Genomic DNA, 24358 nt, shown 5'->3' on the forward strand with positions numbered 1-24358 from the left:
CAGTATTGTATAATTGTATGTTGTCGCGTGGCTGATGTCTAACTCCACACTATATACGGTTGGTGTGCTTTTTTCTTTTTCTTTTTCACGTCATGGTAACATCTAATGGTACTAAATATTTTATGCTAACGTATTGGTTCGCAAGAAAAGCACAAGCGTGGACTCGAGATTGCGAAAAACTTGGCGACTTATTTGGAAATCAACTCTTTTTTTGCCACGTTTCCGATCGGAGAAAGACGGCATTTTTTTCTCACGTAAGAGGGGAAAGAGCAAAAAAAAAGGAAATCGCTCTGGGTACCGTGTGGGCGCTACGTGGTCTTATTTAACAGGTGCACGGTGACATAACCATACTGCGAGTACCCCCATAATTAGCAGAAAAACGCTTAAAGGCGCACAACGCGTTCAAGTACAAACTGGCCGGCGGTACTTTCACATCATACATTCGTCACTTGATGATTGGAAGAATCATCTCGAAGAAAACCTCTTGGACTTTCCGCTTTTGGTTACGTATGTTCGCTTCAAGAGTTCGTGTGAGTACGGTATAATATATGCGTGTCCAATGTCAAATTACATTTTTTTTTAGTTTGATTTGAAAATAATTTATTTAGTTTAAATTAATATTCGTTAATGAAAAATTCTAAGATTTTTCGACTTCTGAGCACAACTTTCATTGCAATAGGGTTGTCAAGTGACAGACACAGCAATGCACCCTACCATGAGTCCATACCTTGTGTGCATTAAATTTCTATCAATATAAATCTATTCTTGGTACCTTCTAGAATACGAAATACAGTACTTTCATTAACACTTATACTTTGTTTATGTGCAATTTCAAGCTACCAAGTAAAGTTACTTGTCCTTTTCTACCAGACAATGCCATTGTATTGCATCTAAGAAAGTAAACACCAAGTCCAAAACTGCATCACATGTTTTTGATTTTTTTCCTTCTTGGGTTAAGAAAAGCCAAAGATTGGAGGTAATATAATATATGAAAATACCTAAAAAGTAAAAAGTGGTGAGGAAGGAAGGAGAGAGAGATATAGGTGGCAGTTACACTCGTACACGCCCAGGATCCCGCATTAACAAGTTGTTTTCGGTGTCAGTGAGGCGGGAGTGAAGAGAGATGGGTGGGAGAAATTCGCGTGCGATCTCACGTGTAGATGCGACATAAGAGATAGCAGCGCGGCGAGGAGAGAAAAAGAGAGAAAGAGAGGATGGGCCCGCGAGAAGCGTGTATTCTCGTACGGTCGTTGCTGTGGCAAGTTGTAGGGCTGCGGCAAGGTACAAAAATTACGTTTTTTTCGCTGTATCGTCGTTCAAAAATTGCATGCACTTTTTCTGATTCTTACCATCGTATTGTAATTTCTCAAATTGATGGGATGGAGCGTTTGTTATGGGCACGCTGGTAATTCAAGATTTATGCACAAAAAAGAAACGGTTAAAATTTGAATTTCATTTTAAAGGAAGCCTTCGAAATATTTTATTAAAAATATCAATGATAACTGTGTTTAATATTCAATTACATACGAATTTATCTTTTCTCGAAATAAATAAAATAAAAATTGAAAAAGAGAAACTTATCGAGTGTTTTACATTAAATTTTCACTAAAGATCCAATTTATATGGTAACTTGATATGCTTGCATCGTTGCTGTTTTATTGTACATTGATAAAATGAAATTTCATAAATAATTTTTGAGGTTTTCGAAACAATATATATTTTCGTACATTCTGTTCAGAAAATTCATTTATAAAAAAGATATAAATCAGGTGAGTGAGAATTGAATCGTTAACTAAATCATGCGTATCATATCGTACCACTCGTGTGCTCATCTCTCCTTTTCTCTCTCATCCCCTCTTTTTCTGTTCGCTGCATGGACTTCGTATAAGAAAATAAATTTATTGATTGATAAAAAATTTACTCTTGCTAATTTTTCAACGGTCGAACGAGACACAATTCCCAGTGTACTGAGCAAAAAAAATTGTACTTATTAACTGTTGGCATATAAAATGAGTTTACAAAGTTTTACGAAAAAAATTTGTATCACTCGAATTTTTGGGTTCCAAGAAATCATAAGCCACTAGAATAAAGATGATTCATTTATCAAACATTGAAAATTTTGACTTGCCGAACAGATGCACGATATTGTTTAACCTGCCAGTGTAGAGCTAACGTGGACTCCAATAAATACATTTTTCCAAATCTCCAACTTTGTCATTGGTAATGGTTACGAAAATCGTCGTGAAGCTTTTTTTATCCCCTCAAAGCTCTAACTTGAGGAAACATCCACGAAATTACTGTCAATCCACCGGCTTATCGCAAAATCGCCTATCTCGACAATAGCTCGGCAATCTTACGATTTCCTGCATATCTGCATGTAAGTACAGAGAAGGACGTGAGCACTGGAGAAGAAGAGGGAAACGTCGAAGGAGCGTCAGCTGAGCAGCAGGTAAAGGGGCAAGGGGGAAGAAGAAGTACGAAATTCAAATGCAAATTTTCGCCCCCTTTCGCATAGAAGAGTACAGGGTTGGGAGGGGGAGATAGAGATAGAGTCTCGAAGGTAGCAAGTTGGCACTGTACTGACGGAAGATTACTGGCGATCGGATCTCAGGGAGAGGAAGATAAATGTAAGGTTCGCATGTAATTTCGCAACGGAACGAAATGAAATAAGCCTGGCCGGTTTTCTTGTACATGGTTACGTATACATGTATTTATGGGAAATGTAAAAGGTAAGGGTACGTTTGTTCGCAAGGATTTCTCTTAGCTCCCAAGGAAAGAAAGACTCGACCGTAACTGCGGTTTTGAACTACACGTACGTACCTATGTATTATTCGTATGCACGTTTCATATGGAAAACAACTAATGTACGTTTGGTAAAGATATTTTACTAGAATAGGGGGGCTTTGTTGGGAGTGTAACTTTTATTATAAATATTTTTGCCTCACTTAATTTCTCCATCGTGTTGCATATAAAAGCTCATTACTTAAAGTACATTTTCTACCAATCGAATATTGACATTTTAAAATTTATGATTACCTGATTCTGTGTGACATTTTTGTTCTGAAAAAAGTTGAATTTTCAAACGAATACTGCAGCATTTAAAAAGCTAAATTGAACCATGTTTACCTTTCAAAGATTAATAACGAAGCAGCTGCCAGATAAAAATTTTCTCAGATCGGATTGATCATCTGTCTTGTGTTTTTTAGATCCCACAAACTTTGAATGTATTGTAAAGATAACTTCAAACAAAACGAACCTTGCTTATAATATTTAACAAATCAATTCAAATCCATCTTACCATTATGAGACTTCCTATTCGAAATAAAACAATTGATTTGTGTAATAGCTCACCTGTAACATAAAGAGATACGTAAGGATTAGTGAAAATTATATGACACAAATGAAAATTGTGTTCGTAGAATCTCTAACAGCTAGTATATCCAAGGAGTGTAGATTTTGAGAAAAATTCTTTTTCTTTTTTTTTAAGATAGCCTAAATTTTAAATGGGTCATACTAAAAAACTATTTAATAAAGATTATTACCTACAAGTAATAAAACGTTTAGAAAGTAACAATTAGAAAAATACGAAATTTAAATATTATGTTTATGTAACTTTATGTTTTTAAGGGAGATGTGTAATATGTATTATTTAACTCAAAAAAGTTTAAGAATCATATACAAACAATAAAATTAACTAAGAAATGATGTTCGTGTAAGTAAAAATTCATTTGACCCCAGAGATGTCAGTATGTATTCAGTATGTAATGAATGTCTCAGCATGATGATTGACAACAATAACTATGATATTAATATCAACAATATTTTCAATGATTATTATTAAAATAACAATGTATGTATTGATAATCGTTTATGAAAATATAGTTATTGTAAATAATAGTTAGATTTATCTATTTAAATAACGCAAAAAGCTGTACCTACAACTGGAAAATAGTCCAAAACCATAATCCAGTTTCATAAAACTCCCAAATCTCCTGAAGTTCTACACACAAAAAAGAAGTAGTTCAAGTAATCTCATGAAACATTGTTACAAGAAAGAATTGTAAGCAGCACAAGCAAAAAAAGAAAGTAGACTAGTGAGTATAATCGATAAGGACAAAGTAAACAAAAATAAAATAGAGCAAAAAAAGAGTTGGTCGAGCGCTTGGAAAGAAAGAAAAAAATAACCAATCGTGCGAGGAAAATAAAATGAAACACACAGGCGAACAAATAGGCTTTATAGTCGAGTTGGCTAACACCCTGTGAGAAATCGATGGTTAATGTACGAAGTTGACACTGCTACTGCATTCCGATACTTTAATACAGCTTTTATAAATCTCTACTTTATATATATATATATATATATCTTGGAGGGAATGGTTTTCTACGTGTGTTTTTGTGGCTGACTTATTTGAAGAAATACATTTATGTTGAAAGATTGCTCATAGAAGTTGACTCTATACGGAGGAAAATTGCACGATCGTCGCAAATGACAGTGAAAAATTTTTCTACGGCCATAAGCAATTAACGAACTTAAACTTTCCTCCAGCAGTGCAGTAAGTTCTATCTGAATATAAACAAAAAATTACTTGTACACATGAAATAAAAAGTATTGTCTACTGATAAAAGTTCGTATACTCATTAATTGTATCAATAATAAGTATATTTATAATCTTATTATTATGAAATAATGAAAATACTAAGAACATGCTATTAAAAAAATTATTTTTTATTGGCAACCTTTTGATCGTAATACAATTCTATTACACACCGTTTTGATACATTCTTTAGTTGAAAAAAGCCCAAATTTTAGCTATTTGCATCTTTTTATGAGTCACGTGTAACTTTGATATAAACGAGAAAATGCAAAATTTTCTTGATCCCGGTTCTTTGTAAAAGTTAAAACAAATCAACTTAGTATTGTACAAAACAGCTTTTTTTATTTAATTAACAATTTACTATTTTATTACTGACTAAATCCATCCTTATAATCACAATTTCTTATGCATCAGACACGAAATACGAGAACACCTAGACTACGTGTCATTTGTGTCACCTCAACTGCTTGAAAGACAAAGATGTATAGTATATAATGTCTGAAGCACCTAAGAAGGTTGCATTCTTGTACGTGGACTCGACACAAAAACGGAGAGCAACAAAAAAGGAAGAACTGCAGCAAAAGAGTTCAAAATTTCCCAGTAACGGGCACAAAAAGGAGGAAAAGGGGAAAAAAGTGGGAACAAGAAAATTTGACGAGAAAGAAGTGCGAAAGAGATAAAGCAATAAAAAAAGTGACGTGATTGCGCAGCAAGGCAACAAAGGACGACACTTGTGAGCCAAGTGCATAGTGTATTGCACACGCGCATGTAGGTGTGGGAGAAAAAGCGAGAAAAATGACAAACCCGTAACTCGCATTTTCCTGTCCAAGCTCGGGGACGAGCGTAAAAATGACATATATTTCCCAGCTGGATTCCCTTGAGCTTGGATTTACACACACATATGCATAGACGCATTTCTTGATTTGCTATCTTTTTTTGAAAATGTGAAGTAAAACGCACGAGACACGTACGTATTCCTGCTGTTTCTTTTATCTGATTTTATCTTCCTCGGATAGAAATGGAAATTTCACAAATCTGCAGTCGGTTGGATGTGAAATCGATGTGCACGAAAATATGTACGTGCAAGGGGATAAGCAACGCCACGCAGTACACTTCTCCTTTTTCGATAAATCGCAATTTTTACCGATAAAACTGAGAGTGAAAGTAAACTTGGAATCTGGGTAAAAATAAGATTAGGAATATATTTGCACTTCATACGTATTTATTTTCCATAGATTATAAAGCATTACTGCTTCATCGGATTCCATAGTATTTTCATCAGAGCAACAAGTGTATGTATATACTTTAACACATAAATTGTCTGTTTCTGGTATTAAGCGAACTTTTATCCTAAAATGGGGGTAATAATTTCCAGCTTCACGAGTATCGTCCTATCACTTTTCTCATCATAAATATCTTTAAACGGTGGTGAAAGTCAAGCCATGGATAATAAAAATCCTATTGAAAATTTGAAACATAATCAAATATTAGCTTTAGAAGATGTTTATGCACACAACTTTCGATCGTTGGTATATGTGGTCTCTGAGATATTGCCTTCTAAAAATAAATTTTTAATTGCATTCATCAAATATGGATATTTTGTATTTTTAAGAGTATTCGATATTCTTTCTTATTTGATATTCAGAATAACTTGGTGTATTTTAGTTTTTTTGACGTATGCATCTGACATTTTTTTCTGCGTAAGATATCTCTTTCATTTCCTAATCTTGCATTCCAGTATTTTCCTGTTACGAATATTTTTTGGCTTTTTTACCATGTGGAGCTCTTTTTTTCAAGTATTACTTTTTTTTTTTAACAATGTCTACTTAACATGATAATTTTTTACTTTATTTTTACCTACACGAATCGTTGTTCACATACGACGTTTGGCTTTATCCTTTCCACTGATTTTTATGTTCCCAAAACACTATTGATTAAATTTTTCTCCAAATATATCTACTTCTTCTTCTACTTTAGATACTGTCGTAACCCAAAAATGTTCATTTTTTTGGTAGTCACTTGTTACACTGCACTAGTTTTACATTGTTTAATTCGAAAAAACCTTTTCAACTATTATATCCTATACTTTAATGCTAGTTCTTTCTTCTTCACATGGAATCCTATGTGATTTTAGTTGTAACTATATTTTATTTCACAAATTATTATTGTTACATTTTCAATCACTGTTTTTTGTCATTTTATTTCTGTTGTTTTGCCATTTTGATTGCTAATGCTTTACTTACTTTTCTTCAGACCTACCTACCTTCTTCGATATAAATTTTCTATGTCTGTTTCGTAAAAACTTTGTCTGTCCAACGATTTCTTTTTTATCTCCAAATTTTTTGTCCCTGACGATATCGTTTTGTTGTCGTTACATCTACTTTTCTTTACTAATAAATATTGACTTAAAAACAGAGCCTAAATTAATTTAAATTATTTTGCAACAAATTCAGGATGGCTTAGTTCACAAAATGAGCGGGTGAAAAAGTTTACTTTGTTTACAAGCGAACGAAAAGTGACCCCTTACTATCTCTCTCTCTTTTTTTTTATACAGAGATGCCCGTAAGGGGAGTTCATATTAGTTGACAGTGTACAATGATGAAGGTAGAGAGACACGAGTTCTTTTGTATTTGCTGTCCCCCTAAATTGCGCTTTTCAGAAGCCATAGTGTGTATAGAGTGGAGGAGAGAGATGCATGTGTTTACATGCACGTATGTGAAGTGGTAGATGAAAAGACGACGACGACGACAACGAGGCGAGAAGGTCTATGGGCAAGATACGCGACAAAACAACTCGAAGGTGCTTCAGTGACGTCCAAAATAAATTCACACCACTTGCGTTTGCAAATTACACGTGTGGGTGATAATAATGTAGTATTGATTACTCCACGTAATGAAGTAACTTTTAACATTTTATTATTCGAGCAGTGTGGCTATCTTAATCAATTTCATTCTTGAAGTTTAACCTAACCATCTCTATTATTGTGGTATCTTGAATAAATTGTTATGTACAAATACGCGCCACACACCAAATTCATTGGACATTCAACTTTTGTTGTTCTACTAGAATTATCACTTTCAGTTTAATAATATACCTCCAAGGACTCCATTTATTTTTAATGTTTACGAAACAGCCACTGGGTGTTCACGTCACAACGCGGCAGTTTATCTGAGATATTGTATTATTCGTGGGTCACTCTCGAGTAAATTATGTGTAATAACACATTCTCACGGTCCTTCAAGATGTACCTTCCAAGAAAGAAAGCACAGACAATAGATATATTCTCAATTGCGTATTCAGCGTCACGTTGAGTAATTCTTTCTCCCTTACCAAGAATCTCGTTTATTGCACGACCCTTACGTACAATTTTTGTACATAGTACAGCACACACAGACGTCCCATTGACTCGCTGTGTCAGTAACGCGTGTAATATATATTACAGTCATCATGGCTGACGACTCAAGTACATCATATTATACACGTATGATCCACCTAAACGTAGAAGTGCGGTTGTTACGATCGGCTGAGAATTTCAACTCGGCGACGACGACGGCGATGATGAGAATGTCGAGATGCCCGAGTGGATTGTTAGACGTGTGGTCGGAGAATATTCGCACTGTTTCCGCTGCCGTGGAGCAATAAAGTAGAAAAGGTGAGAGAGAGAGAGAGATAAGCTTGAAAATGCCAAGGAAGCTGGTACCGCCTTTTCGGATGAGGGTGTATTTTTCGGTGGCATGGAAGAATTTCTTTTCCTCTTCTCTCTCAAGCGCTCGCTCCTGCGGAATTAAAAGTTTCCACGCATTCGCAAGTAATCAGCAACACTGGAAAATGAAAATAATAAGATGGGGCGAGGTTATTGCGAAAATCACATTATTAATTAGAGAAAGCTCTCGAGTACGCACTGTAACCCTGGACGTAAGAATGAAAAAAAAGAGTTCAAGTGCGAGCTAGCCGGCTAGCTGAAAAGGGTGGGTACTATTATTTTTAACGAGCGCAACTCGGCCACCTAGAGCGACCAATAAAACCGAGGGGCAAGAGCGCAGGGAAGAAAGAAAGGAAAAAAATCCACCGAGACGCGGCTGTGTGTAGTTGTGCTGCGGGGGAAAAAGAACAGGAGTGAGAAGTAAGTGAAAAGAGCACCAGAGGAAAGGAAAAGAAGAAACGAGAACAGGAATAGCAACGGTTTTCGCAAGTATAGTTTAAATTAGGCCAAAGACATTGAAAAAGGGTTGTGATTTTTTTCTTTCTTTGTTTTTGCTCGATTGAAACTTTTCGGAATATCACACCTGCACGTGTTGTCCAAAAATACCTGAAATACCAACTAATTTTGCCTCCACGAGAATCTCACGGACCTATGATGATTGACAATTTGCTTTGGCTAACTTTTACAAACTGTTAACAGCTGCCTGAGAAATACCTTCCTACGAGCCGAGCGTGCACTCGACGCAATTTGAATTGAAATTAAAGTAATGCACAGGCGGAATCCATCGTGCAAGTTGTATCGGCGAGGATGAACAAATTACCGATCGATCAATCAACCCACCTCCTTTTTTCTCTTCCCCAACGTTTTCCGCACCACCTCCCCCATCCCTTACTCTTTTTTCTCAGTCCATCACTTGTCTCCTTTTTTTTTTGTTTTTTTTTTTTGCTCTAGAGCAGGAAGCAGGCAAGTAGATACATAGAAAATTAAAGTTTCGCGCGCGAGGAACCGCGTTAAAAGTTTTAAATCACTCGCTCGCTCGCCGGGAGGGGAGCAAAGCTTGAGAGAGAGAGTCTTTTAGCTGGGAAGAACGAGAAGTACAGGGGGGGGAAAGGGAAGCAGCAATAATAGTAGCAGTGGATCGTCCATCGAACTTTATCGATGCGGCAATGTCTGCTAACTTTTGGTGGATCTCGCGAGCAGCACCGGACGAACGCGCGTGTGTACGTGTTAAAAGTCTCTCGTCCGCGTGGCCTCGTCTGGTGCTGCGATGAATTTTAGAGAGCTGCTCTTACGCCTGAATTCGCGATGCAAACGCGTCTCAATCTTAGCATTCATTGGCTGAGAAACTTTCGATCGCTCGCTCAGAGTTATTTTCAATGTTTATTTTTATGCGTCAAATAACGAGATATTTTTTTTCTTTTTTTTTTCTTTTTTATCTAAGAAAAAGCACAAATAATTGATGAAAGAAAGTGTCAGTCCAAATATTGAGAGTTGCCTAATTGACAAACTTTATTTCAGATAATCAATTATATACATTGAATGTATTGGATTTCTTATCAATATTATTGATTTGTTATAATAATTTTCTGTTACCCCTTGTTTGTGCTTTTTCATAATTGTGTTTTTCTATTCATGTAAGTCTGTCAATATTTCTGTATTTGTATCATTTTGTTGACAAGATGGACTTGCACAATTAGCTACCATGTCATTGTCTTCTTAACCATTTAAAATGTTACACGTATCACACATAAATCTCTACTACGTCTTTCTTTATTAAATTTACCTCCATTGCCTTTTTCTACGTTTATTATATTACTACATCCTTATGAACGTACCTTAGCTCACGTAACTTATGCATGGATCCTTTGAAGTCTTCGTATTTTTTTTTTTTTCTTGCTCCAATATATATCTCACCGTCCATCATTCTGTGCTTTTATTTTTGTTTATTATATTAACTTTATTGAGTCCAAACTATTGTCTCATGGGAAGAGGGAACATAGAAAAATTGTTAAGAAGAACGGAAACCAAAGTTGCGGCAGAACTTTAGAAAAATTCGTATGGAAAAATATTTTCCTTGGTTCGACGAAAATGCTTCAATCCCCTGTGTATGGACTTTTCATATTTCTTGTATCAAATAATGTACCCCAAGGTGGTCTAGAAAACGAAAGCTGAAACCAAAAAATTTGCATGCAAGATGTTCCAAAAGAAAAAGGGGATCCCTTTTATCGTTTAAAATACAGTAAAGATATAATTTATGCATCCAGCAGTACAAAGGGGATAAGGATAAAAAGGGCGTCAAAGTGGCTGGTTACTTTGTGTAAATAAGCACTGGAAGCCGCAAGTGGCGCATTTACCCCCAAGATGTTAACAGAAGCCAAGAGAAAGAAAGTTAGCTTTGTCCTTTCTCAACTCCACGCCCTCATACTAAAACGGATGATCTTCCCTTTTTTGTGGCTTGAACCCTCGTAACAGATTTTAAAAAAGAATTTAAAATTATTTGACTTTACGTGGTATTATAATGGCCGAGTGTATACATGACGAGGGGAATATACCAAGGATGTAGCATTAGATTCACAATGCAAAGTATCGATGGAGGAATGAAAAAAAAAAAAAAAAAAATACACTCACATAAAGCTTGAGCACCTCCAGCTACTTTGGGAATCTTACGACTATTGCACTTTCAATATTAACTTTGACACTAACGGGAATCGTGGGAAAGCGAGGTAGGAGAAAGAGAGTAAAGTGGATGGAAGGGTTGAATAAAGAAGAATGAGGCAAGTGCTCTGCTGCACTGCTTGCGGGCGAGTAAAATTTTCATCAATAATTTAAGTGGGCCGGGATTGCACGCTCTGAGACATCATGCCCGAGCCCGAATTTTTCATGTAAATGCTCGAGGGCAAGCCAAAAGGAGGGAGAAGGGGGTTGGGCTTTTAGCGCCGGCCGCGAAATCCATTGATGAAAATTTCATCGATACTCGGGCGTGAACAAATTTATGAAGCCATGCCTTTTGAACAAAATAAACTGAAAATGCATGCCGATATACAGGTAGTGGAAATTTACTTAAAAGTGAATAAATTTTCTGATTCCTGGTGTACACAAATCGTCTTGGCCTACAGATTGTTTATTGTATTTTTACATAGGAGACGAAACTTGTTTTATCTCTTATGTACCAAAAGCTTTTTCGTAAGTTAATCAAAGTATCGGTTGATCAAACTCAAAATTCTCTTTGAACTTTTCTTCAAGAATTGCAAAAGATGTCAGATTGTTTTAAAAGTAAAGTTTTCCTGGAGACTCCACAATTCTGAAAGTGACTTTTTAAGGCTAATGCATGTGGTTGAAACATTTTGTTATACTGTAACTTTTTGCATCAGAATAAATTGACATGAATTATGTTTTGAAAAAGCATGTTTCACATTTTTCAGAAGAAGCATCATTTCGTGTACCCACATATTGTTCTATAATATTTTATTTTGGTCCTTTTTTCAAAAATCAACGATACACCTTTTTCAAAAATCATTAAAAAAAAAGTTATTGGGTTGATAAAAATTCCTTCACACTTGAGAATATAAAATTTGTTGAAAGAGCGAATAAAGTATCTTGTGAAAGAAAACCATGCGTTCCAAAAAATACATTCAAGGTATTACCATACATGACTACGTTGTATAAAAGTGCAAAAATCCCATCTTTCAATGCCACACCCCAATACAACAGCTGTCCAACACCTATCCTACCCTTCTAAACCCGCACCTACGCCAAAGAATAATAAGAAACTGACCAGTCCATGATACAACCGCGATGGCAATCTGACCAACCCTTATTCATCCCTCATCGTTTTTCTACCTGTCTATCAATACCTCAATTCACCATGTCGTTCTTATCAGTGCCCATACAGTAGATTACCTTGCTGCTCGTGTCGTTAAGGATAGCACTCGATCTATATGCTTAATATGAATTTTTAGTTTCTTTCTTTTATACATGATCCTATACGTGCAAGGTAGCAACCGGTACACAGTTAGTCTTTCAACCGAATGCAAAACGTATGTAGAAATTGTATTAAACTGTTATTATCGAAGAAACCAATCTAATCAAATAAAGGCGTATGTTCATTACACCAATCACGCTAAAACTTCCGAGTGCATCACAGAACGATAAAGTTGACTACGAAAGCAAACGCTTCTTTAAGCATTAACAAATATAATAAGCTTGGAAGTTTTAAAACCCGTGGAACTTCCGTGTGACGTACTAGTTTGCAATAACCCGTCCATGTCCAAACCACAAGCAAATTCAAACTGGGCTTTCGTTTCGCTTTCCCCACGCTTCCGGTGGTTGGAAACTGCAAAACTCGAATAAACAATCCGTTCCGCATAGGATGTCAGAGAAAAAACTTTAGGGTGAAATAGTATGCGTAATGTGGTGTAATGTGATTATATCTTTTGGTGTCGCAATGGAGCTGAAGAGCTGTATTTTTGAATCGAGAAGTATGAGCGAGCAAATCACCCGGGAAGAATGAATGAAATGCCATGGACAGTGGTCACCATGATTAAATAAAAGAAAAAAAAAAACTAAATCGTTGTCATAAACTAACAGTTAAGTATTTATTTAAATTGTCGAAATAAACAAACGGAAAAATTTAGTTAGGTATAATACACGTATATTATTGTCATGGCTACACACTAGGCATCATAGTTCTCCTACTTGCTAACACGGGGTGGCTAACCAACTTGATACGGCAAGGTACAGCCAGAAGTGTGGTGGTGAGGTGGTGTTTATGACAAGGCAATAATTTAATTTCAAGTTAATCAAACGCATCGTGTAGAGCCTCGTGGGGACGAAGAGCTGAGCTAAACTGCTAATAAAACTGACACACGTTTCTCCCCCCCCCTCTCTATCTATCTATCTATCTATATGTCTACCACCTTCTTCTTTTCTTCCCCTGGTGGGTACAAAATCAATTGCTATTATTTTTCATTCAAGCTGTATAAGGGTGTCCTGGATATATAGTTGTCATTAAATCAGTGGTTAGCGTGCAAGGGATAATGTAATCTTTTCAATCTTTTAATACAATCTTTTCAAGGGATTATGGCTTCTATTTCTGGACAATACATTCAAATTCATTTTCTGCGCTGTTCACATCGAAAAGAGGAGTCTGGACATTAAGACAACCACATCTGATTGTTCTTTCTAAAAATACAAATGACAAAAACAATATAGGGGTTAAACAAATACTCAGTAGCTTTGTTGAATTATCTACTGCTTTCACACTAAATGTGGATTCAAAATATTGGCCCTACTCATTACAGTATAAAACTTATAAATGTTTACAAGGATCGATTTCTTAGAGTACTGTAAAATTTCTCAAAAAAAAATGAAAACGAAGGACATAAAAAAATCACCCGGAGTTCACAATAAACACGTCAACTTGAGACACACATCATTTATCAAATTTCTTTTCTTTTTGCTAATATTACTTATAATTCGCTTGGTTACAGATTTTGATTGTATATTATAAGCGATCATGTAGGCAAGCACATTATCCGTTTCAGAGGCAACATTTTTGGAAAACCTAATTTAGAAGGTATCTACGGCGTTGATGCCTTCATATACGTGTACGCTGCACTTGCCGTAACAAAAATTGGATTAAAAAAAAAAAAGGCGGAGAATGGGTAGCCAGGGCGACCTGACCGACATCGGTAAATCTTTGGAGAAGAGGCAAGCGCCAGGCGTTCCGCAAAAACACGCGGAAGACGAATGGAATTAATCAGAGAGACTAGAGGGAGGAGGGGCTGTGCGGCCACGATCATACAGGTATATATGTAACTGATGAAAGAAGGAGGTGAGATAAGCCGGTGAAGGGCAAAAAGTGGAGGATTGGAGGTCCTGAGACGTTGTGTAAAAAGAGGAGTCGGGGAGGAGAAGAGGAACAAGCTGGCTCGTACACGAGGATGCGTCTAAGTAGTTGCCCTCCTATACTCACCCCTTCTGATCTCGGCTTGATAGTTTTTCATATTGAATGGGACAGCCTAAGTGGTGTTGTGTAGCTTCATTTCCGCAAACTATGGCACATCGATGACAACAACTTTGAAACAAAGTTCAATAATGCAATATCAATTGTGGTGTTGTTAAAAGGTAGCGAGATTCTTAATAATTTCTTGCAAAATTTGAATATTTTCAATGCTTAAAAAACATACTATTTTCTAAACACGTACGTATTATTTTTCAACGATTATTTGATTTTCAATTCATGCAATCCCATAATTTTGCCAAAAAGCAAGTATTTCCGTTCTTTCAAGAAAAAAATGTAACATATCATTGACTTGTTCAACAAAAGTTCTATCAGCAACAAATAGCAAAAGATTTGAATTTCGTCATAGTGCCACGTGAGTCTGGACTATTGTAATTTATATTTTCAATATCATCAAGTTAGAGAAAATAATAGCAAATGTAGTATAACGTTATGTTTTTATTCTTTTCGGCATAATCGTTAATAAGCAAAAAAATCAAAGAGAAAAATTTGTAGATTTCACACAGACATTAGATAAAAGAGCAGAAAGATTATTCAGTGAAGAAAACAATGTCTAAGTCACTACTTGTGAGGTAGATCGCAAATGGTGTTCTTGATGAGATTTCGAACTGTACCCTTCAAGACTCGGAATTTAATGCTGTTGTTTTTCATAAATGTGTCTGATGTAGTGGTTCTCCATTGATTTGATAGTACCCATAGCTCTTCTTGTGGATGAGCAAGTGATGGTTTAATCACCTTAACTCCGTTAATGTAACGAAGTCGTTTTTTGTCTTTAACAACTAACCCCTGAAATAATTGAAGGTAAAAATATTAAAATGCAAGCTAAAAGTACATGAAACCTAAACTAAAAATATAACGTGATTTATCACATGGTGGAAACTTACAAAGTTGGTTTTATTGAGTTCCCTGAATTGATTATAGCATCCAATGGCATCATCGTTTATCAGTCCAAAGAAAAGTGTACCCTGACTCGCAAACGCCATGGCTGCAGCTTGACCAGGCAAAGCATCGACAGCCCCAAAGAAATTGACATGATTGTCTTTCATACTAAATTTGAGTTCGTCGGTTCTGGCAAAAAACAAGCTGGTAGAGGTTAGTGGACGATAGAACAAGTATTTTGTATTTTCATGAAAAGATTTAGGTGAAATGGCTAAGCTGAGAATCCCACTCGGCGTATTATTAGGGGAAGGTTGGAAACTTTGGTGTTCTAGGCTCCACACATCCTTGCCTTTCAAAATGATTAATTTTCCAAACACGTTTGCAGCGTACACCTAGTCCAAAAAATCATTGAATCTTTTTTTGTGGTACAACATAAAATATATTACATTGGAAGAAGAATAGATATTACTGTCGTATGCTCGCAATGTGGTCCCTCAGTTTCAATGATCGGAGTCGCTAGCGTTACTTCTCCGTCCTTAGTCCTCGCAACGTCATTAGGTATGTTGATAGTTCTTATATGTTTATCTGTGTTCAAATCGAATACTATTATCTTTGCTGAGCAGTTGGTTGCTTCCTCCGTCACTTCTGAATATCCAGTTTCCAAGATCCATAATCTATTGCACTTGTCTATCTACGGAAAAAAAATTATTCATACAACTTATTTTCTAGGAAATGTATGCTGTGGGTATGGCTATTAACTGCTATCCTGTAGACGCTCTGTATTTTACTACAGTCATCAGATTTGAACCACGACCAGTCCGGGTAGGGTTTGATCAAGGGTCCCCAAGGTCCAGTCTTATTGGTAACGACACCCACTGTTGCTGGTACACCAGGGTATTGGTAGAATGACATGAAAACTCGACCAGCTAACAGGAAGAAGTTTAAAAATATGTTTTAACTTATAAAAGATTTATCCATGAGAATTGGGGTATGATAAAAATACCTCGATCCACATCTACATCCATGGGAGTGACTTTACTGGAATTGTATCTTCCAGAACGAATGGCGTTAGTTCTTTCTAGCTCAGATGGCCACAAAAAGTCTATGAATCTCCACTGGAACATTTCAACCATTTGTCCAGCTGACAAAGTCAATGTCACGGCGAGCATCAAAACACAAATAATCACACGCATTGTACTTGTTTAATGTATCCAAGCGCAAAATTTCTACTCCAGTAAAAAAAATTATTATAATTAAACTGTTAAATTCAATTCCACAAATTTTTACAGCTTTACTAACTTAAACATTTTTTTTTGTGGGTACCGAGGTGTCAAGTGGCCCAAATTGTTGAAAGTACGGTTATTTATACACTTGCAGTAAAGACATTTTTTTAAATTCATGCTATCGTTTATCATCTATCACAAACTTCATATTGAGATTATAAAAGGTTGTAAAAAAAAGGCGCAAGACAATATTTTTTCACAAAATGTTAAAAAATATATTTCCTGTTTACATTATTTATGCTCCACACAAAGAAAATCCACGCAGTTATAAAAAACTTTTATTATTTTATTCAAGTATATGATGATTATTATTAATCCTTGTCTTTTCGTACACGATGTAAATTTAAAACATTACAAAAATGGGTCATCCTTCTTACACAGTATTTCATAATTTATATGATTTTGCACAATTTATGTCACTCTCATTCTTTAAGATTAAATTAAAAAGTGTATTTGAAAAAGTGAGTTTGAAAAATCCGCATAGATACCTGGCATGACAGTCTTAAATTGAGAGGAGAAAGAAAAGCAAAAGATAACAGATAGATGCTGTCATGGGAATGAGTATGTACATTCGCCATCAAGGAGTTAAATAAACAACGCAAGTTTACTGGAGTTTACTACAAAACAAGCCCTATTGTGACTATATCTATCCTCGACTATCTGTCCAAGCTTAACTTTCCTCGTTTCCCTTTTTAAACTTTCACTTTTCATCTCTTCGTCAAACTATTCCATATCCTTTGTCTTCACTGCTCTAACCAAGGAATACAAAAATTAGGGATCCACAGTACAAGACAAATAAAAGATTTGTTCGATAGAAAATGAGCAAACGTGTAGCCTTGTTTGCAACTGTTGCTTTCTATTCCATTACGAGTCTGGCAGTGAAACAAAGGATAGTTGACTGATAGTATAGGGTGTGTGTGTGTTTTTTTCATATTAATTTTCAAAAAATTTCGTACAACAGTATTTAATGCAATATATGTAATGAAATAACAATCTGGTTAGTAAATGTGGTACTTTGGCGGATTTATACGCTCATGCGCACCTGCACTTATAATTGGAATACGGATTACTGAAGTTGAACAAAAATGATGTCACGATGATCGTACGTATGCGTGTACTCATCAGGAAAATTATGTGCTGCGGAGTTATTTATTCTCGCTTGTTATCTTATCCCGTTTGTGAATGCTGATATTTGACATAATTATGTATCCCGTTGGCAAGATGTTTTTTGTACATACTTATAATAATTCAACGCGAAAAAAATATTATGATTGCTTTGATTGAAAGTGTGTGAGTCACTATCAGCATTCACGTGCACGTGGGGGGTTGAAACAACACACCTCAAACACAAAAGCTGATTCTCGTGTGCACAGATTCGTGTATACTTACACAAATCCCGTGAGTAGTGTGCGTGTATGTATCCCCTAACTTTTCAGAGACTATTCGGTCACGCACAATGCGTCATCGACATTGACGGCTGGCAACGACTGAAATTCCGGAATTTCAGACCCCACTAACTGTTAAATCGATACTTATACCACAGCAGCAGTGGAAGCAGTGGTGTCTTCTCTTTTCTAACATAGCTAATGGATGAGTTTAACCTTTATAAGATACGCAATACTATCACGTGTACTCTGTTTTTTTTATTGGAAAAAAATTTCCCAAGCATCTCTACATGATGCATGTTATTCAGCAATACTATTGTGCTGATAATTCAAAACACAACTGCTTATCTCATCGTCCGGATAATCTCATCATTCGTTCAGGAGATTTTCTAAAAACACCAAACACTGTACTCCATAAAAAATTATGAGAACAGATAGTCATACCATTTTTTGCAGACCCACCGTATATAATGTTTTTTCATACAAGGCCGTCATGAAAAAACGGTATAGATATTAGACTTTCCTTCGCCTCCAGGGAATTTCTTCGACTCCTTCCATCATTTCAAGGTATAATTTTTTCCCGAAATCATCCTGCATTTCTATCACTGACATCTCTCTCACTATTTTTCCTCTTTCGCAAACTCGCAGTGCGAAATTCCGGCGTATTTAGCCCAGCGATCGGCTGCGCCCCCTCTTTGTACAAGCATGCATGGGTAAGCGTATCGATCCGATGGTGCGCTTTTCGGTTCGCTAAGAGCATAAAAAAAGGGCTGGAGGGGGAAAAAAACCAGCGAGGAATTAAATCTAAGCCGCTCCAATCCACCGGATGTAGAGAAAAGAGGAGCTGAGCAAACGATAGAGATGAGCGCTCGTGACTCTACCGATTCTTTGATGCGGATCTTGTTTCTTTTTTTTCCGTCTGTTGAAAAAATTCCTCTTTGATTAATTTCACTTTGGGTTAAAGTAGCGTTTGCGATTAGTTGAAACTTTCGTGTTTCATTCGAATAAGAATAATAACGTATAGGCAGGAATATCTATACCTGAATGAAAGACTCTTACAGTCAAATCACTCTTACGTAAAATAAATATGAAAGCCACCAGAATCTGCAGAAAAACTTTTCACTTCGATTAGTTGGTTGTAAACGAAAAAGTTTGGGCATGACCTTATTTGTTTGTCTCCAAAGTTTCCTTCGGTATAATTCTATCGATGGTAGAAAGAATACTCATATCATGGATGACAACCGTAGAAAGACAAAAATTGAAAAAAATTAAACCTTACAGCTCGTACTTCCACGAACTGGTCGTAAAAAAAAAGAGTATTACTATTTGTCGAATTAACTCCTGTTTTTAGTTTTTTTTTCTCGGATTCACTATGTAAAATTACAAAAGATGCTTGGTGATACTCAGACTTTACAATTAAAATTAGTACTCTTTTGTAAATATCGTATACCTGCGCTGTAATCATGAGAAATAAATATCAAAGTTCCAAGATATACTATTTTAATGGAGATAGGTGTATCAATAACTCACAGGAGATCGTGTGATTCTTTATTTTTCGTCAAGAGGTACAGTTGGTTTATTTTGCTGATTTTACTTCATGAAAATTTAGCAGTACAGTAGCTATAGTCGAGTACACTGACTCGTAAGTCAACAGTAGACTAGTTCAGTGCCTAGCTTACTCCTTTTGTGATATTTGTGTCTTCAATTCAGCGTTTATTTAAATTTTCCTACTCTCCATACACTAAAAAACTTAGTTTAGTATTTGGTAGTTGTACATGCCTGTATAATTTTTTAATATTTTTTTGTGCACAACATTTTAGTTACAACTTTAAAAAAAAAAGTTTTTAGTTAGACATCCTGGCAGACCATAGTGATTTTTGATAAAAAAAAAAAAAAAAATAAGTAGTAAACACCAATGTAGAGTCAGCCACAGTCTTACAAAATAATTACATTTCAAACAAACCACACTACAAAACCATTTTTGCGGATCTCCTTTACCTGAACAAAAAATCAAGATTCAAATTAATCATCCACACAAAATCCTACCTTGCAGTAGGCTATTCATCGCTTTCATATTCCTACAGGGCTGGAAAAAAAGTGTTGCTCATATCTGGGCCTTATACATACGTGCGTGTATACACGCCAATCCCAAACATCATACCAGCGCAGTACAGGTGATTTATGCCAGAAGCGAATAATGCACCGTTTATTATCGGCAGCATCAACGTGGAACAGGCACGCGTGAAATTTGGAAAGGCAACGTGAGCATGTATACGTACTGGAGGAAGTACATGCGCGTATTAATAAAAATTCACGTAGTTCCTTCGGAATAACTTTGGTATCGTTTTTTTCCTATTTTAACTAATGTTTTCACAAAAGTTATTAAATTTTTTTTTTTTAAGGATTGAAGCTACATTACAATGATGACAATTTAATTATGAAATTAGGTCTCTGCAACCCTATATCAGTGTAATTACTACATTACCTCTGCAAATCACACCAAAAAACTGAGAGCAAAAAATCGTTGCTGTAATTTATGTTTGTTTTATACCTTATTACACACGGTGACACGTTGATTCTTTGGTCGATATTGTACCACCGCTACTGTTTCTTACTTGCACTATAATGTGTGTGTACGCATACTTTATTATGCGCGACTGAGAAAAACGAGGGCCTCTCGTGTACTCATCGCATTACTAAACCGCCTATTACTTATTCCGTTTCTTTGCAATATAAATATCACGGGATGTAATGCGGAATTTCATGAAATATTTTTACTGCAGTAATAAAAATTCTACAAGTTCGAGGGAATATCTTTCTTTTTTTAACAAAAACCCACAATATTATTTTAAAATTGATTTATTCATTTAGAAACAAGCCAATGAGTGAATTTCGAGTGCAATAAAATTTATTTTAAATTTTTAAAAGCGAATGACACTGGTTTAACCGAGAATAGATCGTACAAGCCACTGACAAGCGTGTCTAAAAAAAAAAAATCGAGAATTATACCTAGTAGCCGAAAAGCCTGTCTTTACCTTGACTAGAGCAGCAACAAACACCACATACTTATTCACAATCAGCTGATTCTATTTCGTTGACGACTGTATACAGCTATCAACTTCATCTGGTTTTCCTTTCCTCTTCATTCCAGTCTTCTATCTTTGCCTCGAATGATGGACTCTCTCTCTCATTTGTTCCTTTTTTTTTGTTTTTTATGTTTTTTTTTTCTTTCAATCGTCGAGCCGTTTAATTTATCAGGCCTTGAACAGTAGTACGAGTGACAGGATATTTGTTCGAGCGAATTTGATTCCATTTGGTTCCTTTTCCTTTTTAAACCAGTATTGGGAAATTATCTCCAGCGACTCCTCTTATTCCATAAAGATTTAGTTTTTGTCGTTGCCAATAACTTGTACATGATAAAATCTCCGAAGATTCGTGTACTTTACGTTGTTTGAGATCTTCATTGCCTTTCGCTTGTCCGTATCTATCATATCACACTCAATCAGTACGATGTACTAAACGTGTAAGTGAACGTACACGAAAAATGTAAGACCATTAAATTCCCATCACCACCGAAACGTAGCAACCATAAAGTTGACCTTTAAACAGGAATACGATAGCCTCCCCCTAGCTACAAATTAGGGACGACGTCATACACCACGTGATAGAAAAGATGCCTCTTTTGAGCCACACATCGGAACGTCCATGCATGTGAGCGTGTGGTCGTTCGTCGCTTCGACGTCTCCATAATTCACGTCCAGCGTTATACGACACCAATTACAGCGAGGAGGGGGAGAGCTAATGGGCTGCGAAACTCCCCGCAACCTTTTTACACTTTTCTTGCTGGTAACGCGTCAACGTAATAACACCGCAGTAACCATCGGGATGAATAATTGACAAAGTTATTCGAATTAAGGGCATATGCCTATCGTGGTTCAATTGTGTATAGGTGGGGCTGATTTGTAACATTTATCAAGTCAATGCAAATTGGAGTACCATTTCTTTCATCCAACTTTCGTGGTTATTCGGGCAGTTGCGCCATTACCTGCCCATCGAACCGTAGTCTATTAGCTGCTCACTGCCTATGACTTATTACATTCAGCTAATGTTCTTCGTACGAAACTCTGTCGTTTTCTGACTGAAGAGCAAAAAGGGACGTGGGATTGGGTAGATGTGTATATCCTTTGCGGGGAGAAAAGAAAAAAATATCGTAGGTATGAAAGTTGGCGAAGGAAAAAGTAGGAGAAGTAAAAAGTGGTGGAGAGGGAGGCAACCAAGGGTGGCTTCAAGTAAGCGAAGCTGATTTTTCTTTGCGTTGAGACAAAGAGGGAGTGAGAACACGCAGAAAAGTGTAATAATAGGTCGTTAGCACGAATCTGTTTAGCTTATTTTTAAGCTGAGGAATATTTATCTTTTTCATCGACCCGATTTATAATAAAGAAAAAAATACTTATTATTGTCAAGCCGAATAACTGAAAATTAAGTTTTGTTCCAGCTTGGAGCCTTAGGTCAGCCATAAGCAACTCACTTTAAAGTTCCAAAGAGTCAAAGCGATAGGAGGCGAAAGAGTGATCATTGATTTTTAATAAAAATGAAAAATGAATCAATAAACCTCAATCTCCATAAACTCAAAAATGATAATCACACAACGTCATAACAAAATGCCTTTTTACTCATCCTCTGATTAAATCCAAAAGATATGCGTGAAGCAGGTCCTGGGACGGTCCTTCATAGGTACACCATCTCCTTCAACAACCTCGTACACTTTCATCTCTAGAGAATTGAGGTCCTGCACGATGGTGTTAAGTTCCTTGGGTACTCTGTACCCCCATATAGCCCTACACACCGAAGCCTTAATCAGAAATTTAACCCTCCCACCTGTCCAGCTAGCCCTTCCCCCTAGCCCTCGACATGTGAACTTTCTCCTTTCTTCCGTCCACCCCTACTCTGTCTATAACGTGCAAAGTGTTTTACTACGTGATCAATCTCGAGCGCAGTAAAGCGAGACTTGGGGGGTAGTCCATGTGTCCTTTATACATACATACGTGTATGGGAGAGGTATATTCACCTTTAGTTTTATTTTGTTGGAATGGGTCAGATAAATCTGATATTATCGAGTCATTTCATGATAGAATACAGTTAAGTTGCAGTAATTAGAAACTGGTGATAAATCGTGACGAGCAGTAAAAAAAAAATGTAAACTTTTTCAATTGTTCTGAATCATACTATATGATAAGTACGTAGCTGAATGGTTAATCACGCAAAAAATGTATCAGTAGATGTATTTAATTGAAACTATCTAATTCTACCATTGTCCATTCAGAGATGAAAGAAATTGTTTGGTCGCACTCGCTCGTCTATTTTTCTGCTCAAATTCAAATAAAACACTCACGCACGCCTACATGCAAAAGCAATTGAAATAAAAATTTACAATTTCAACGTCAACTCACGTACGACGAGCACACCACTACTGTTGCTGTCCACCAACATCTGATGAATCTCGAATGAGTGGTGGCAATGCGTCTTTGCCAATTTTGTGCTTATTTCGCGCTGGCAATTCTCAGGGCTGTAATTTTCACTGAACAAAAAACGTTGGAGCATCGACGGAATGAAAAATCAGGTTTTAACGTGAACATTTAATTTGATTAGAAATTTTTTCCGGGAACCATCACGTGGTTGTTGTCGTACGTAATGGAACCAAGCGAATACTTACAATGAACATGTACAACAGTAAACCGAAAACAAATTTCAGCCCATTCACCTGATAGATTCAACCATGTTTATGCACGACTACTGAATCTCTGTCTTTAAAAGGTTGACACAATTTGTATCAACTTTCAACTGTTTATTAAAGTACAGGTCATACGAATCAATGCAAACAAATACACCTAGAAGTATGTGTTACATTTAAAACACGATGCGAAAAACATATGTAGGTAACGATTGGTACAGCTCCGATGATAGCTGTATGCACAAAGTTTTTGGGCTCTTTCGGCATTATCTGGAAGCATTACGATTTCTAGCTGTGGCGTTATTTGTACAAACTTTCAAAAATGCAGATCTCTTTGGTTGATCCCTTCGTTAATGCCATCGTTACTGCAATTTGTATTGTTAACTTTCTATACTACGAACTGTTTTCATTACCAACTTAGAAAACCATATTTATGCAATAAAGGTAGTTCAGTGATACTCTATTTAATTTACATCATGAAATATTATAAAGTTTTCATTGTAAGGCACGAATAATAAACGTTACATTTCAGGTACAATTTGTTAAATCATGGTAATGAGCCATTGTGCTTATTTTAAACTACTACAAATAACTAACGAGTTTAAGAAATTAAAACTAAAAGCAAGGAAATTCACGAGAGTAATTCTTGAAGAGAAGTTTTGTTAAAACATTTTTTGGATGTTTTAAATTCTTGAGTACGATTGTTAATTTAATGATACTGTTGTGAATGCGTTACAATTACAGAGCGTACGAGACCAAT

At 36.1% G+C, this 24358-nt stretch overlaps 2 protein-coding genes across 2 annotated transcripts in view; both read right to left on the minus strand.

The window, feature by feature from the left end:
• LOC106638871 (uncharacterized) overlaps positions 1–24358 on the minus strand; it is a 238404-nt gene that overhangs the window by 190403 nt on the left and 23643 nt on the right. The window lies entirely within an intron of this gene.
• Positions 14882–16392, minus strand: LOC106638878 (royal jelly protein-like protein). Its single transcript, XM_014352251.2, has 5 exons — positions 16203–16392; positions 15959–16125; positions 15669–15890; positions 15205–15591; positions 14882–15106 (listed from the first exon to the last, which is right to left on the minus strand). Exons 1-5 carry the CDS (start codon positions 16390–16392, stop codon positions 14882–14884), a joined length of 1191 nt encoding a protein of 396 aa, XP_014207737.2.

Source organism: Copidosoma floridanum, unplaced genomic scaffold (genome assembly GCF_036245765.1).
Source record: "Copidosoma floridanum isolate Cflo_tuat_1 unplaced genomic scaffold, Cflo_Japanese_pri ptg000021l, whole genome shotgun sequence".
In the NCBI taxonomy this organism is placed as follows: Eukaryota; Metazoa; Arthropoda; class Insecta; order Hymenoptera; family Encyrtidae; genus Copidosoma; species Copidosoma floridanum.